Source organism: Lepidochelys kempii, chromosome 4 (assembly GCF_965140265.1).
Source record: "Lepidochelys kempii isolate rLepKem1 chromosome 4, rLepKem1.hap2, whole genome shotgun sequence".
NCBI lineage: Eukaryota > Metazoa > Chordata > Testudines > Cheloniidae > Lepidochelys > Lepidochelys kempii.
Window position 1 is genome coordinate 34,494,891 of NC_133259.1, and position 16,531 is coordinate 34,511,421.

Sequence of the window (16,531 nt, forward strand, 5' to 3'; positions counted from 1 at the left end):
GCCAAGATTTTCAAAAGTGGCTAGTGCCTCTGATTTCAGGTTTCCTATTTGAGACACCTTGGAAGGCCTGATTTTCGGAGGATGGGTGCTCAACACTTTCTGAAAGCCAGACCCCCTTTTAGGTGTTGTCAGTTGAGCACCCAGAAATTAAAGCAGCCAAAATCACTAGCTGGTGTTACCAGTCTTGGCCAGGATATGTGCTGACTGGTTTCTATATGCTTTCTCATTTATGCTTTCTCCTGATCTGTTTATTGTTTTACCCATTCCCCTTGAATGCCACTTAATTTGCAATGTTTATTATGTCTGAAGGGTTGATGGCTTCAAATTTATTATTCCAATAGCTCAAATTGTAGTAAGGGGATTGTTCTCTCCTTGCAACAGCTCCTGTCTTGCTTTATAAGTAAGGCTATGATTTAGTCATGGAGGTCACGGCAGTCACTGATTCCGTGACTTCTAGGGCTTCAGGAGGAGGAGGTGGAACTGTGGGCTCTGACTTGCAACTGGGGCTGTCTGGAACCAGGACCCTGCAGCCCCAGCCCCAGGCCTTGCGCTGGGTGCTGCAGGCAGGACCTTGTGCACCCCAGCCCCGTGACTTCCACTGGGGCCTACAGCTGGGGCTGTACACCCTCACCCTGCAGCATGTAAGGCTTGGTGAGGCTGGAGCCAGGACCACACCTCAGCCCTGGGGCTGCGCATCCCAGCCCCACGGTGTCATGGGCTTGGTGGGTGCTGCAGCCAGGGATGCGTGCCCCAGCCTCGCAGCTTTCACCAGGGGCTGCAGCTGGGGCCGTGTGCCCCTGCCCGACAGCTGCACCAGGGCCATGTGCCCCTCTGTGGCTGTGCCTGTCCACTGTGGCTACTGGAGCTGGGGCTGTGCTCTGCTTGTCGGTCCCCGCCCCCATGGGACTCCATTCCTCCCCGCTACCTAGCCCTGCTCCCCATCCACGGTTATTTTTATTAAAGTACCAGACAGGTCACGGGCTCTGTGAATTTTTGTTTATTGCCTGTTCGTGACTTTTACTAAAAATAACTGTGATAAAATCTTAGCTTTATTTATAAGCAATGCACTGTTGGTGATATCTGTGGTTTATAAATGTCAAAAAGGAAGTCTAGATTCTTTGCAACCTATTCTCTCCTTTCTTTTGCCTCGTTAACTGCCTCAATGTTTCTCACCCTGTTGGCGGCTGCCGTTGCTACCTCTTATGTTCCAGTTGTGAAGCTACAAAAAGCACTTCCTATGGGCCAGTGTTATGGACAAGGAACAGGGTAGTGGGAAGAACCCAGGAGGGAGTCAGAAAATAAGCCCAGGGTGGGTGGGCCTTGGTTACGTTGCATTTTCATTAAACACAGGGTAAGTGGACACATGTTTATTTTGCACTTTTTGTCTGGGTTTTAAAAGAGAAACTGGGAATTCACTATAGAAGAGGGAGGCTGAAGAAGAACCTGGGTTTTGTGTTATGGTGATGGAATATATTTTGTGACTTGGGGTTATTTTGGAAACATTTATGTTAATAAATTAGCCCCCAGTAAGGACATAATTGAACTAAAGTGCAAAGATGGAGTTTGAGGAACCTAACGATGGGGAAACTGGGGATGGGATGCTTGTGAGGTCACCTTAAGCCACGAGAGGGTGCTCCAGGAAAGCCTGCTCTGTTACACTGCCAGAGAGAGGGATTAGCCGCACGCAAGTCCCCACCGCCTGCTGGAAACTCTTGCTGCGCGCAAGGAGAAGGAGATGCAGTGGGGCCAAGCTGCAGCTGCCCTGAATTGTGTGCGGTTTCAGGAATCTTACAAGTGCTTGTAAGAACTCTGCTTTAATCTCAGTCCAGTTTCAACTGGCTGTACACAGCAATAAGAGCATCACAGTGCCCTGCCCAGAAACTTCCTCTGGGAAGTTCAGCTTTTTTAAAGGCACAACCTCCAATACCAGAAGGGGAAGTTTTACAGCAGCTGCAGCGTGCCTTTATCCCCACCTGGCTGTCCAGGCACAGCCTGAAGTTTGAAGAGTTGGCATTGTGAGGGAGCATAGATCCTCATTTCCTTCCCAACCTCCTATGATAGACAGGGGAGAGCCACTCCCTAATCCATCTACCTGCACAACAGTTAGGAGAGACCTGTCTACCTCAAGAGCCAAGGGTATCCCAAGAGACCATCCACTCCACATAGCCAGAAGGCACCTGATCACCCTCCTGGCCACACTTTTGCCAGCAGAGGATGAAGGATTACCCAGCATCGCTCTTGCTGTAAGAACAGCTAGAGTTGCCCTGCAGGACCTTCATGAGATAGGGAAACATGGTGCTCTGAGAGTAGTGTGTGAATATTTTTTTGGGAGGAGGTGTAAGAATGTTCCCCCCCACCCTCCGAGAAATGTCAGGTGTCAGTGGACCTTAGATACTCTTGTGGGGAACAACTTCCAGAAATGTTGACAGCACACTGCTGATTTTAGGGATGGAAACCCAAACCTTTGTATCTTATGGGCCAAATACTTAGTTGGCTTCAGCTCTGCATCTAATTTGTATTCACAAGTTTTGGATGCAGTGATCATATTTGCATACACACATTGCATATTTAGGCATCCAGCTATATGACTGGCACACACAAATTGATGCCTGTTTTATATAGGCATGCATGATAATTATATATGGAAACTATAAAACAACTTTTTGAAAATTTGACCCTTAATATTTGTGGGATCATCAAAGTTAAATGTGGCATATTAGTTCTGTTGTAATAATACTCAATAAACACAATTGAGTTAGAGGGGTGTAAACCTAGTGTAAGATTAGGATTAGGCCCAAGATTTGAGCCACTGTCATATGTAACAGATCACAAGACATCTGTTAATGTTTTGGTTATGCCGTTTTATCATTAATTTATAGTGTCTAGTTTTAGTAGTAGTTGGGCCAATTTCATCCTTGGTGAAAGCCCACTCAAGTTAGAGGATATAGACCAGGGATTGATTTGGGCCATCTTGTAAAGAATATTTGGTAGATTATTTCCTTTTCCGTCTTTAATTTGGTGAGTTTTAGTGCTGATGTGAGTGAGTTGCAATGTTCTTTACATAGCTGGCATGGTCTGAGCAAATGCTATGCAAAGATCTCTACTGCACCTCAATGCAGCATCCCTGTTCTTCCAACCCAGCCCTGGGGCCTATCTGGCGCTACCAGTTCTGTGGTGGGTTTGGAATGTGGTCAGATGTCCACAAGAGGTTGCCTGCTCTTTTTCACTAGACGTCTGGAAGTTTTAGCATCTCCTGTGCTTAATGTATTTATAGCAGCAAACTACACACCAGAAGATGGGACTAGTATTGTGAGATGGTGCTTTAACTGGGTGATAAGCAGCCAGGGGATGACAGCCCCATCTGTCCTTGATATTAAAGCTATACATTACTGTCTGTGATGTTTGGGGAGGAGATGATTTTTTTTTTTTTTTTTGGAATTAACAGGATGTTCTTTCTATTTGTTTCTTCTTGTCTCTCTCTTTTAGTCCACAACAGTAATCATCCCTTTTTATCCCCAGCACAGTGCTTTGTAAGTCATCTTAGCAACTGGCTGAAAATAGCCTCTGGCAGTGAATAATAATGACCAGTATACGCTCTATTATTATTTTTTTTTTTCCCTCTGTAGAGTTCAGCTGGCTGGGGCAGGCTGAGCTGTGTGCGCACCTTGCTAATGTCCCCCTCAGAGCAGGGTTTGGTTCGCTGCTTAATGCTGCTCTCCTAATGCAGTCTCACGTGGATCCATAAACGGCACAATGAGGGGACTTGAATATTCCTAGCCTTTTTCAGGCTCAGGCACCCGGAGTTTAGTACAGAAGTCGCTACCTGCAGGTGAGCAGGCTGCAGCTGGTCTCCTCTGAACCCAGCAGCTTTTGCTTCGGGTTTTATTTTAATTTCAATTTAAAGCAAGGGAAGAAGGAAAGGAAGAGAAGGGGGGAAAGACATATCGTGTGCTCTGGCACAGGCAGTCGCAGCAGCAGCAGCAAGAGCAGCAAGTCATTAAGTCAGACTGCACCATTTTATTCTCACCCTGCGTAGAGGTGATGCTGGAAACTGGAAGAAGCTGTCCACCCTTCTCTCCACTTGATGGTTACACAGAGGTGGCTTCTACCTGGCTCTAGTCAGAAGAGACAGTCTGTCTGGAGGAGTCCCAAAACACCTTCCTAATTTGGTGATGTGTGTTTAAAGGATGGATTTTTTCAGCTGATCTGAAGCTTGTCTTCACTGACAATCACTGCAAATGTGAAGTGGTTTCAGGCTGGTATTAGGCGTTCATCTGACTGCTATCTACATATGTGTGTGTGGCTTTGATTTAGAACATGTTTATGTTGTGCTGACTTCTGAGTGCTGCAGAGGCTGGAGCAGAGCTGTGACCTATCACAAGATGCTGAAGGAGGAAGAGCTGATTATACTGTGAAGTTTTGGCTCACCAGCAGGGTCCCTGCGGAAAACCCCCCACAAATTCTCTGGATAGCCTTCTGGTGGATATTGATGCTTTGGAGCTGGTGTTTCCCGTTCCAAAATGGCTCATGCTGCTGCGTCTATTAAAAAAGTTCGGGAGGCCGAACTCGATGAGAGGGAGAGAAATCTCGAGAAGGAGAGGAAAAAGCAGCGGAAAATCCCTAGGGAGCGGGTAGATCGAAAACGCAAGGTATGAGGAATAATTCCCACCCATGCCCTTCCCTCTCTACGCAGGGCAGGGACACAGGTGTCTACCAGCAGCACTTGTAATACTCTCTCCTTTGCTTTTCTCCTTTTTTGGGATCATATTTCCCATTTGCCTCCTTCCCATCATTTCTGCACTCAGACTGCACCTAGGCTAGCTGCAATGAGATGAAAGTGCTACCAGACATGGCAGCCCATAGCCACATAGATATGTGCAAGTAAAGATGGCCAGGGGCGCTAATATGGCCTTCCTTCCTCAATCCCCCAAAGATCTGGAGCTCTGTTTCATCATTCAGGGACCAGGTGTTTCATGTCTCCAGCTGATCTGAAGCAGTTGTCAGGGAGGGAGTGGGTGCTGATTTTGTGCTTTGCAGTATTAAGGTGCATTTTGTGCTTTGTGATATCCCTTCCCCCCTTTTTCTTCCTATTTTCGCTCCATGCCTCCTAAATTATTAGCATACAGCCTTTCAATCAAAGCTGGATGCTACATACAGACTCTGTTCCAGTGCTGGAGCTATAGGATGGGTTGTTATTCAGTCAGGCATCAGTAACTGGTACTGTGTTTCAAGCTGTAATTCAATGTATTTACACTGTACACTGCAGGTGTATTTTTTTAGCTTTGGTTTAAAACACAAGTCTGCAATCTGTCATTTTCTCTTCCGCTGCTGATGAACATTCTTGAGTCTCTGTGGGAAATGGCTTTGGCTACTCTTATTTCTGATTTTGGAAGGTTTCTATCAATTCATAGTTAGATACTGTTATTCTTAAAAACTGTATTAGAAATGAGGAGCTAGTCTTAATTGGTTGCATTTAACACCCTCCCCTTCCCCCCCAATCCAAACAACAACACCCAGAATAAAAGATACAGGTACATGATTTATTTGCCAGATCTTTGTATAGTTTGCAACATTTTAGAGAAAAAATTGTGAGAAAAAATAATAAGAATTGAGATTTAAGTACCTTAACAAGCTGTTGTTAAAGATGCCTTTAGGACTAAATTGTACTGAGGATGCACCTGCTGTCAGTCTTTTCTTGACCATTATTCTTTTCCTGCCATATCAGAAATCTCAAGCTTATTGTTGTGTGCATTTTAACATATTTCTGACATTGCCTTTTGATCCATTCCTAAATAAATTGCTTACTGCATCGTACCTAAGATGGATAATTTTCTCCCTTTCTTTTTGTATTGCATTTCATGTATATTCTCTTGAGACCCACAGGTTTGTCAGTAAACAGCAAAGAAATAGGATCTCACAGTAGTACATTTTGATTTACAGCTCCTTTTAGCAACCCTTTGGGGTTCCAAGCCCATCTATTCCAATGGCCAAGCTGAGAACTTTGGAATTCATCTTATTTCCATATCATTAAGTAGTGGGATTATTTTTTTCAACGGCCTGTATTAAAATAAATAAATAAATTAAAATTACTAGGCTGTTGACACCTTATGGGACACACTGATATAGTCTCCTAGATTTTAAAAGGCTTTGTTTACAGAGTTCATTAAGTTGCATTAGAATTCTTTTTATCAGAGCAGGAATGTCATTTCTAATATACGTAGTGTTTGAATGCCTGGAACAGAGCTGCTTGGGGCAGATTGTGATTATTTTACTAATCCCCTAAATGGGACACTACAGCATAAGCTAGTTTTTATGATTACATTTTTGATTGTGGCAATTCCCGAAAAATAGCGTCCTTTCTCTGCTTGGTGGGGGGTGTTTGTCCTTGCTGGAGGGCCTTTCCACGTATATCCATTCCTCACACTCACTCATGCACGTACATGGCCAGAACATCCGTTATTTTCACTGACTTGCCTTTCAAAAAGCCTTCCCTGGTCTGTACATTTGTTTGTTTCAAACATGGATACTCTGACCTTAATTAAAGCTAGACAGAATTAAAGCTGACCTTCCTGGCATATCCTTTCCCAGAGTGCTGCATAACCCTGATTGGAACCAGGCAGACTCAGGGCTGTCCGCATGTTTGTAATATGGTAATAGAGTTGGTTGATCAGATTTTCATATCTCAGAAGCAGCAATAGGTCACTGCTTGGGAAATACCAAGCTGCTGTTTGCTTTTGTTCCTTGTTAATATTCGGCCACCGACCTCACTTCTATTTTCCTTTTACTGCAGCTGCACACTCGCTGTTACATAAATAGCTGCTTAGGTTGCGAAACAAACTTGTGTTCAAATGGAGTGGGTGTGGCTTAGATTAACAAATATCTTTTTCTTGTTCTTTTTGTGTGAGATACGTAATGGCAGAAGCATGATTGCTATGCCGCGTGTATATGATGTACGGTATATAATAGATATTTATGCATTTAAATTGACGAAGGAATACAAATCCCTCTACCGCAAAGTGATGAGCATGTCCTGCCATGTGATGAGCCCCCTCAGTTCCCTTCACTGGGAGATGAAAGCCATCAGCATATTGCAGGTCAGGCCAATAATGGCTTCAAATAAACGAGTGGTGCTTGATTACTCTCTAGCATCTGGTGCTTTGGTAATGGTGAGGATACTGTTTTAGCTTCACTATCTATTTAAATTCCATTTTGTCGGGTTGGCTGGATTTTAAGTACAACAGGGGTCCATTTTGTTTGTGGGATCAGTAGAGGGAGAGAGAATATGATGATAATAAGGTGTTGGAAACTCTCTCTGAAATATCTCCTTTAAAGATTATTGTATACTGGATATGTGGGGCAGTGCTCCATTAGCCCAGAAGGGAATTTCTCTTACTTTCTCACTGGCCCTGAAGCGTCCTCATTTTGCCAGAGGAGCAGGATAAGGTTGACTAATTTAGCTCTCCCCTGCTACCAGGACATGGGGTCTTTACTACTTTACTGTAAAGTACTGTACTTCCCCTGTCTTCCAGGATACTGCCAGGTATGTGTTGTTTGCTGCTTTGCTCCATCCATAGCCTTTTTTTTTGGCGGGGGCGGAGAGGAAGGGAGGTGTTGTTGCATCCTCATGAATAGTGGTAGTGTCTGCTACTGCTCATAAGTTTCCCTAGTAGCAGCTGAGTAAAATGATTCAATCTTCTCAGTTTCACCATGTTTACAGGGTTCTGAATAGCAAAAGTGAAACCAACCAGAATCTTCTTAACTTCACTGTTGCTGTAGCTTGACATAGCTGTGAACAATAACAGAGGCTCTGGAACTATCTGCCTGCAGAGTAAGGAAGATGATATTGCATCAGTGTTCACACTTCCTGTAGTGCAGTTCTTGTTCGAAGGCTTTCTTCACAATCATTGAGCTAGAATGTTAATTTTGAAGAAATTGAAGCTTTTAATTCTTTAGAAATTGATGGGTTAGCCAACATCTCCCCTCACTAGAAGAAACCTCAATTTAGCGCTCTCAGACAAATGAAAACATTTACCCCTCCTCCCGCCAGAATCTACTTTTGTGCATTCTGCTCATCAGTTCTGGGCCTGATTCTCCTCTCAGTTGTACCAATTTTACCCTGGTTTAGCTGCAATGACGCTAAGATTTACTCTTGCTTCACAGTAATGTAACTGAATCAGATTTCTCAGGGTCTTCTGTATATAAAAAAAAGTAGATAAGTAGAGCCTAATTCTGCTCTTCTTGTAGTCAAATGGAAGCTTTTCAGTTTTCTATATACAGTGCTTATGTATAATATAATCACAGATATTGGTATATGCAAATACTGTATGAAATATACATAGGCAAACATGAAAAAACCAACACATGGTTATATTGGATACCTAAATGTCTCAGGTGCATTAAAAGCTCAAAGCCATTACAGGTAATATCTATTATTGGACCAACTTCTGTTGGTGAGAGAGGCAAGCTTTCGACACAGCTACAGTGTCTAAATCCTATTTTCAGAGGTGTCTTAGGGTGTTAAGGGCCGAAGTCCCATTCACTTTCAGTAAGACTGAGGACTAGTCTACACTGGCAACGCTAAAGCCACAGCCGCAGCCGCACTTTAACATGGCTTGTGTAGTCACAGCAGAGTGCTGGGAGAGAGCTCTCCCAGTGCCCTAAAAAACCCACCTCCATGAGAGGCGTAGCTCCCAGCGCTGGTGCACTGTCTACACTAGCGCTTTACAGCACTGAAACTTGCTGCGCTTGGGCGGGGGGGAGGGGGGAGGTGTTTTTTTACACGCCTTAGTGAGAAAGTTGCAGGGCTGTAAACTGCCCGTGTAGACAAGCCCTTAGGCACGAGTCCTTATTTTGAAGTGTTTACAGTATTGTCCCTTTCATCCAAAGTTCTCAAAGAATCTGCAATCATTAAGGCTGTCTCTACACTGCTCCCCCATTTGGACTACAAGGGTGTGAATAGCAGTGTGCACCAAAGTGCTGTGCTGCATCTCCACTGTGTGGGCACTGCGGACGTGAACTAAAAGGTTCCTGCTTTGCATTAATGTAGTTCTGTTCGAAAAGGATTACAGTCATGTGCACTAGGAACCTTTTACTTTGCACCTGCAGTCTCCATCCTGGGGAGTTACAGTGTAGCACTTTGGTACTGACTGCTGCTCACACTCCCATAGTTTGAATTGCACAGCTGTATGTGTAGACAAGCCCTAAGCTTCACAGTGCTTTTGCAAGATAGGTGAATATGATCCCCATTTTATAGAAGGCAATCTGTCCCTGGCATTAACCACTATGCAATACTCAGCCATCTGTCTCATTCAGAACCTCCTGCTTTTTCACATTCCAAGCAGTTCTATTTTTCCGTAGGTGTTGTCTGAAGCAGCTTTCCTTATGCCAAACTGTTGAAGGGGGAAAAACACTTTATACTGTACAAATATAATAGTTGATCTGATTCAAAAATATACCTCCAAAAGGCCACCTATAGTGGTTCTGTTGACCTGTTTGACTTTGACAACCTGTCCTAACATCTTCTAAGGCAGCTGGAACATCCACCACTTTTTAGTCAAAGAAAGGGAAATGAAACAGAAGTATCTCAATGGTCCTGTCTGCTACCACCTTCAATACCCTAAGGGATGTAAAAACTCGCATTCTACTGCTGCTAGACAATACACACAGAAGGACAAAGACAGAGGTAGAATCAAAAGTCTGCTGCTGTCAGCAAACTTCAGAAGATGTGTGCTTGCAGCAGAATTTAGCACCACGTAGGTAGTCATAGTCCCCTGAATATTTGCTGAAGACAGTGGCCTTGAATTTCCAAGCATTCTCTGCTTTCCCTCAATATCAAGGAGTAAAGAACATGCTTTCCCTCCATTAAACTCCTGGCATGGTGCAGTTTTCAAAACTGCAGAGAGAAATCATGTTTCATGAAAAGCATGTCACTGGAAGGTTTGGAAGGTAATGCACTTATATAACGCTATGCTTAGAAAATCATGGTTCTTCTTTGAGAGATGGTCCCTATTGAATTTCACTGAGGGTTATGCGCATACTCCTGGAGCCAGAGCTTTTCAAAATAGTACTATCCGTTGGTCCTTTGCATTGCCTTGTGGTTTCGCCTGAGATGATAAAGGGTGGGGCGGACTGACCATGTATTCAGTTCCTTCTCACTGCTTCATGGTCTGAGTCAGAGCTGCTGGTTGTTTTCGTCTGAGGTGACACACTTTCCAAACTTCCCAGAAAACCTTTTTATTTTCATACATATTCATACATATTTTGGGATTTCACTGATTTTGTAGTAGTTTTAGTGTTCGTAGTAAATTTTATAGGGTTAAGGATTTTGCAACACCACTTTTGGTGGTTTTTCGCCAATCTATTATCCCCTCCCCGCCTTCTGGGTCTGGATTATGCCGAAGATGCCAGGATTCAAGGTCTGCCCTGCCTGCCCTTGTTAGTTTTTTGAGGTTTAGGAACTTGCTGGGCCAGGAAAATGGTAACTTGTCATGTGATGTATAGGCTTCATCCTGGGAATGGTCAGGGAATAGTTCAGTCTCTCTGGAAAGGGCCTGCATTTCCATGCCTTTCCTGTAAGGGTGTGCATGGTAGTGGGATAGTGCCCAATTAATGAATTCCCCAGCATTCTCAGAAAGGGAAGAGAGATTCAGAATGATATGGCAGCCTGGGGAAGATGTATACTTCAGGGAGAGATCCGGGAGTAGGGCTTTCCTCCTTGTTCCTCAGAGTCTTAGCTCATGACAGGATGCTTATTGCCTCTCACGCAGGTGCAGTAAGCTGCCTGGTTGGTGTGTTTAGGACTTGTGTTTAGCTCTGAAAAGGGAAGTGACTTTTCATCATTTGCAGCAAAACACACTTCCCATATGTCTGAACCTTTCTCAGGCACCAGAGTCTTTGGACTAATCCTGTTTGGGCTGGTCTGTTGTGGCATTTACTATGTGTTTTTTCTCCAGCTCAGTGGCTGTATCTTCTTTGTGTCAATGTTCAGTTGATGACCACAACAAACTTCCTTTCTATTCCATAGGATTCCAGGGGGTTCATCTGCTTTTTCGTCAGAAGGAAAAAGCTTTTGGTGTTTAATACTTGGTAAAAAAAATAGTAATACACCGGACCCTCGTTAGAATGCGGGATTTGGGATCCATGCGTGGTACCACGTTAACATGGGGACCGCGTTAAAATGAATCGCAATTAAAGTAATTAAATTTGGGATCCATGGCCGCGACCGTGTTCTATGCGAACTCACGCTATATAGACGTGCGTTCTAGTGACGGTCCGGTGTATCTTTTTATTTAGATGGCACCATCCCTTAAGGCCTTCGAGCTCATAACTATTTATTATATATTACTTGTTATTATATACTACTTGTAATTGACTTAGTACCTGCAATGTATACGGCATATTACTGCATATCCTTTCCAACAATGTATGAATAAACCTAAATTAGGCAGACCAAACATAAACAGCTAAGTTTCAGGAAAGAGAAAGGGAGGAGACCGTGTCAGACAGGAAATCTAAGTTGAAGAACTAAGTGAAAAACATAACACCGCCATCAGCATCATCCTGAAAAAAGAAACAAGGCCCAATACAGTATGGAAATGGCATAAAACCAGGACGGGAGAATGAGATTGACCTTTTCTGTATCCTCCCAAACTGTATAAAATAAAAAAGGAAACAATAAATTATTGGGCTTTGTCTGAGAGGATGCTGTGTGTATATAATAGACAATTAAGGAACACACAGTGACTACCTGTGTTTAAATGTACAATAAAGTCAAGTAGTATTATTGCTTATACTGGTTTTTTCCAGGAGAGTTTCATGTTGTCTTTAGCAGTTAAACTAGGAACAACGCACACAACAGCAAGAAATAATAAAAGCCAAGGAATGTAGTTAAGACTGACGATTACTAATTCCCTTGACTATGAAGGAAAAGGAAGTAATTTCCACTTCCACTTGAAATTTCCTGGCCTTTTTATGACCTTTTTTATTGGTTTATAGTCCAACCATAACGGTATTTAAATGTAGTTTTAAAATTTAATTTCCTTGGCTATTTTTAAAGATAAGGTTCATTTTATTGTGACAGGAACATAAACATATGTGGTCAGCTTTTTCAAGATACATATCTATCCAAGTGAACTACTGATCTCTTGGATAAATATGCATTTATGCATCTTTTAAAATTAAATTATTACATATTCAGGCTCTTTCAGAAGGTATTGTGGCAGTGTGAAAGTTTGCAGTAGACTGGACAGTCTATTCACTAATGATATTAAGCCCTACTATTGGACTCTGCTATAATGGGCCCTGCTATTGACCCCAGGCCTTCCAGGTTCTTAGGCAAAAACCTTAGCTGCTATGCCAGGGAACTGCACTGAACTGGAGCTCCTGACCAACAGCCTTAGAGCTAAAGGCCTACGTGCCCACAGCAGCCGTGTCCCAGCTCCTGATTGGAGGGACGGGCAGCACTGTCATTGGTACCTGAACTATATAAAGACCCCAGCAGGAAGAGGAAGCTGTCTGAGCAACAGTCCAGTACTGCTGATTGCTCCTCAGATGGCTATGCCTTCCTTTTGAGGCCACTTATGACTCTTCCTTGTCGCCTTGCTGCCTCGCCTGACCCTGCCTTGCACCTCATCTGACCTTGCCTCCCCAACTCACTGACCCAGCCCATTGGATTGGATCTTTTGGCTATTGAAACCTTGGAATAACTCTGACTAGTTAGACTAGACTGGACTACCTCCAATATGTACAGACCTGCTGGCTACCTGCACACACGAGACTACTGCTCTCGCTTGTCCGCTAGCCTGCCTTGGTCACCAGTTATTACAAATGGCTAGATTGTACCTTTGCCTTACTTACGCAAGTAGGGTGATTGTCCTGGGCATGAACTTCCAAGGGATGGTGAACTGCTGTGCAGCTCAGCTTTTTTCCCCCTCTCCACTCTTGATTGGCTGTCTTTTTGGGGCGTGTGTGTGTGTTTTTTCTCTCCTAGCATGCTTACTTGGCTGAGTATGGGAGTGAGGCCTCAGCCCACATCTCTTCTTGGCTGAGTAAGACATACTTGGGCTTTGGGTCCAGGTAAGGTGTGGAGTACAACCTCTGCTCTCTGATACTTTGTGCGATAATGGGTGGTGGGGAAGCGCCAGGAGTAGGCAGATCCTTGTCTTCCGTCCCAACCCCCCAACACAAACCCCCACTCCCTTCCTACTTCTGTGGGAAGGCTTGGAGGAGAAGTAAGCTGCACCCTTTCACAGGGGTTGCAATGACTCCCCCCACCACTACCCTCAAAGCAAGAGGGGAGCAAGGGAGGAATTGTGCCTCAGAGGGGTGCGTCATAAAGTCTCCTAGAGCTCCTGGTGCAGCTCAAGCACTGCTCCTTTCTTATAGCTTGGCCTAAAGTCATACTCTAGCCATTAAGGTGTAAAATGGTACAAATATCTAGCAATGGCTCCATATTTCATTATTTTACTTCAGTAACACCCAGAGGCACTCAGTCAGGCTCATGGCTTCATTGTGCTAGGCACTGTACAGAGGAAAAACAGTCCATTCCCTGAGGAGCTGAATCTATAGGTTTTTGCAGTGATGATATCCAATTGAATAATATGCCTTCACATTTTGTTGCAAGATTGTTCCATAGTGTTAATTGTTTCCATAGAGAAATATTAGGAAAGAGTTGAGTAATGGAGTCCAAATTTTCCACTCATGTTAATTTCTTTTCAGTAAAGGGAACTTTTGCTATAATGTTGTTTTATAAAAAAAAGAGCCATCAAAAGAGGGAAAACCAGCAATGCGTTTCTTGCACCCGTTGTCCCAATCCATTCTGGGGCCTCTTTGCAATACTTTTACAGATATGGATTCCACTTCAATAGCTACAAGGTGGTCAAGAATTGAAGAGAGGAAATTTTAAACCTATACAAGAGGCATTCCTTGTAACCTTTTTTGTTTTGTTTTTAAATGACCTTAGCAGAAGTCTTGTAGTGGTAGCATTGTAAGCCAGACTCTACGTTGCCAGAGAAAAGCATCATTGCAAGAAGGTTTATTTCATGCAATTTTTGATATGACATTTTGTGTTCCACAATTAAAAAGAAACATTTTGAAACCATATTAGGAATGAAGTGTCTCCACCTAATAGTTAACCAATCAAATAGTAAATACTGTTCTGCAGTGTTAATTGAATAATATGAATCCATATAGTTAATAATGTTCTATGGACCTTGAGAGATTACAAGGCCCTGGTATACATCTGACAATAAAGAGGGCATCCAGAGCTTGGAATCTATCAGTTGTGTGTTTGAACAAAACATGTAGGAAAGCCATTTTGTTCATAAAACGTGGCTGTTTTTTAATACATATTTTAATAGCACCCTCACTAAGTAAATACTTGAACGTGTCTTCTCTATTACTCAATGAATACAGGCGTATTGAAAACAGTACTATTTGTATACAAAGTGAGGAGTTGTCCCATAGCTAAATTGTTCACAGTAACTTTTTAAAACAGTCTGGCAATATTTTATTACTATTGTACATTGGAATAAAACCATTTTAGCGTAAATGCAATAACTGAATGCGTTATTCTGCATAGCGTAGGTCAATGAGATCTACATGGTCATCCCCACCAGCTTCCAGTCATATTCCAATACCCAAATGCAAATTTAGATACAAATGTCCATTAGTGCATACAAAATAACACTAAAAATAGCTTAGAGAATAGGACTGCACTGGGGATAAATCTGCTATCAATAATTAAATGTTCTGCTTTCTAACGTAACTGAAACCTTTTACCTTGAAATATATTTCTTTACTCCTTTCCAATGATCATTTAGGACTTGCTTCTAAATAGACACCTCAACTTCAGTCTTTGCTTAGGGAAGTTTCTGTGACACCAGTGGGAGTTGTCTATGATGGGGACTGGAAGATCATCCCCATAAATTTGTTACCACTAACTTCATGAATTAAGTGATTTTGTTTTTCTTTTTTTATTGATTGTGAAGATATTTTATTTTACCTTACTTTATTCTCCTACCTAACAACTAACATTTTCTAATTCCTGAAATAATTTTTTAATATTTTATCAGATATTCTGCCTTTGTTATATGCTTATGGCCAACCACATCCAAACTGATTTTTTCAGGTTAGATTTTTACAATTTTATTTTAATACAACTCTAGAGCTAAATGACTGATTTAAAGTGAATTACTTACTTGATTCATTTAGCCTCTTTGCTCACAAATTATCTGAGCAGCTTGCAATTTATTAAATAATTTTTTTGTTGCTTGAAGCTATTTTCGATAGTTCTTGGTCTGTACATGGTTCATGAGAAGTTCCCTTTTGAGCAAGTGTCATTCTAAATTCAGTCTGTGTTGGTTAGTTTTGTTGAATGTGTGATATGACTGGATAAACGTAATCGTGGAATCTAGTCTTATGAGGATATGTACCATTTACAAGTTCAAATATCCCTTTCTGAAAATATATTTTAATATGCACTTAAAGGCTTAGGGCCTAACCCAACTCTCATTGTCATCAATGGAAAGATTCAACTTAAATGGAAGCTGGATTGGACCCTCTGTGAACATTCCTGTCAGTAAACTCATTCTCTAGACTATTTACAAAATGGAATCAGACACAGATAAAGCAAATTATTTTTTTGTTTGAGTAAATATTTGCACACGCCTTTCTAAGGTGCTTGTCCATCTCTGTACTATCCAGAAAGAGTGGAAACTAAACCCTACAAACATGGAAGGCCAAATTTTGCTCTCATTTACCGAATTCAATGGGATTTTGCATGTGCAAATGAGAACAAAATTTGCCAATGTGTGTCCAATATAGAAATGGAGATCACACAGATATAAGTGGAAAGGAACAAGAATAACAACCAGACACTTCCTTTGCGACATAATATACAAGTTGTCAGTGCACTTCTATTTCAGAGATTGAGAAATCAAGAAATAGATCTATGAAGATGGGATGATACAGTTAAGGTCAGGAGTCAGGACACACTACGGGTATGGGACCAGCTTCTGAGCTTAGTTACATAGTGGCAAATTCACAGAAGCAAATGAATTTATTTTGAATTTACAGTGGTGTACCTGAGCTAAGTATTGTTATTGATACAAAGAATGTTTCCCTGTCAGATGATGCAAGTGTTATAATATATGTTTGTTTGCAGTGTTGTTGTAGCCATGTTGGTCCCAGTGAGTTCATTTGTGAGTGTAGCGATTTTCTGGTTTCACCCACGTAATTGACTATGCTCTCCAATGAAAAATGATAAAAGACAAAAACTTTTCACAAAATGTTCACTCCACATCTAATCTTTCAGTCCTCATCTTCAAAGGAAACACGGATAACACCTTCAAAAGTTGAGCCTAGGAGCTTAAATTCATAATGTTGCTACACACTAAAAATCATTTTCTTAAGAAAAACACTGGATTTGTGGCTTATCACAACAATCTGTAACACACTAGCCCCCCACCTTTTTTTTTTTTAAATTTGCCCTGTGACTTTAAGGGTGTCAACAGGCTACTTCACCTTGAATGGT

At 42.2% G+C, this 16,531-nt stretch overlaps 1 protein-coding gene across 28 annotated transcripts in view; it reads left to right on the top strand.

The window, feature by feature from the left end:
- ANK2 (ankyrin 2) overlaps nt 1-16,531 on the top strand; it is a 572,992-nt gene that overhangs the window by 278,391 nt on the left and 278,070 nt on the right. For 20 of the 28 annotated variants that reach the window (XR_012158530.1, XM_073340945.1, XM_073340918.1 and 17 more), the window contains exon 1: nt 3,815-4,649. The exons of the other annotated variants lie outside the window; for them this stretch is intronic. Coding sequence is in view for 19 of the 20 variants with exons in the window: in XM_073340945.1 (XP_073197046.1) it covers nt 4,521-4,649 (129 nt within the window). In the remaining variant the exon portion in view is untranslated. Of the gene's footprint in view, nt 1-3,814; nt 4,650-16,531 lie in introns of those variants that run through there. 28 annotated transcript variants of the gene reach the window in all.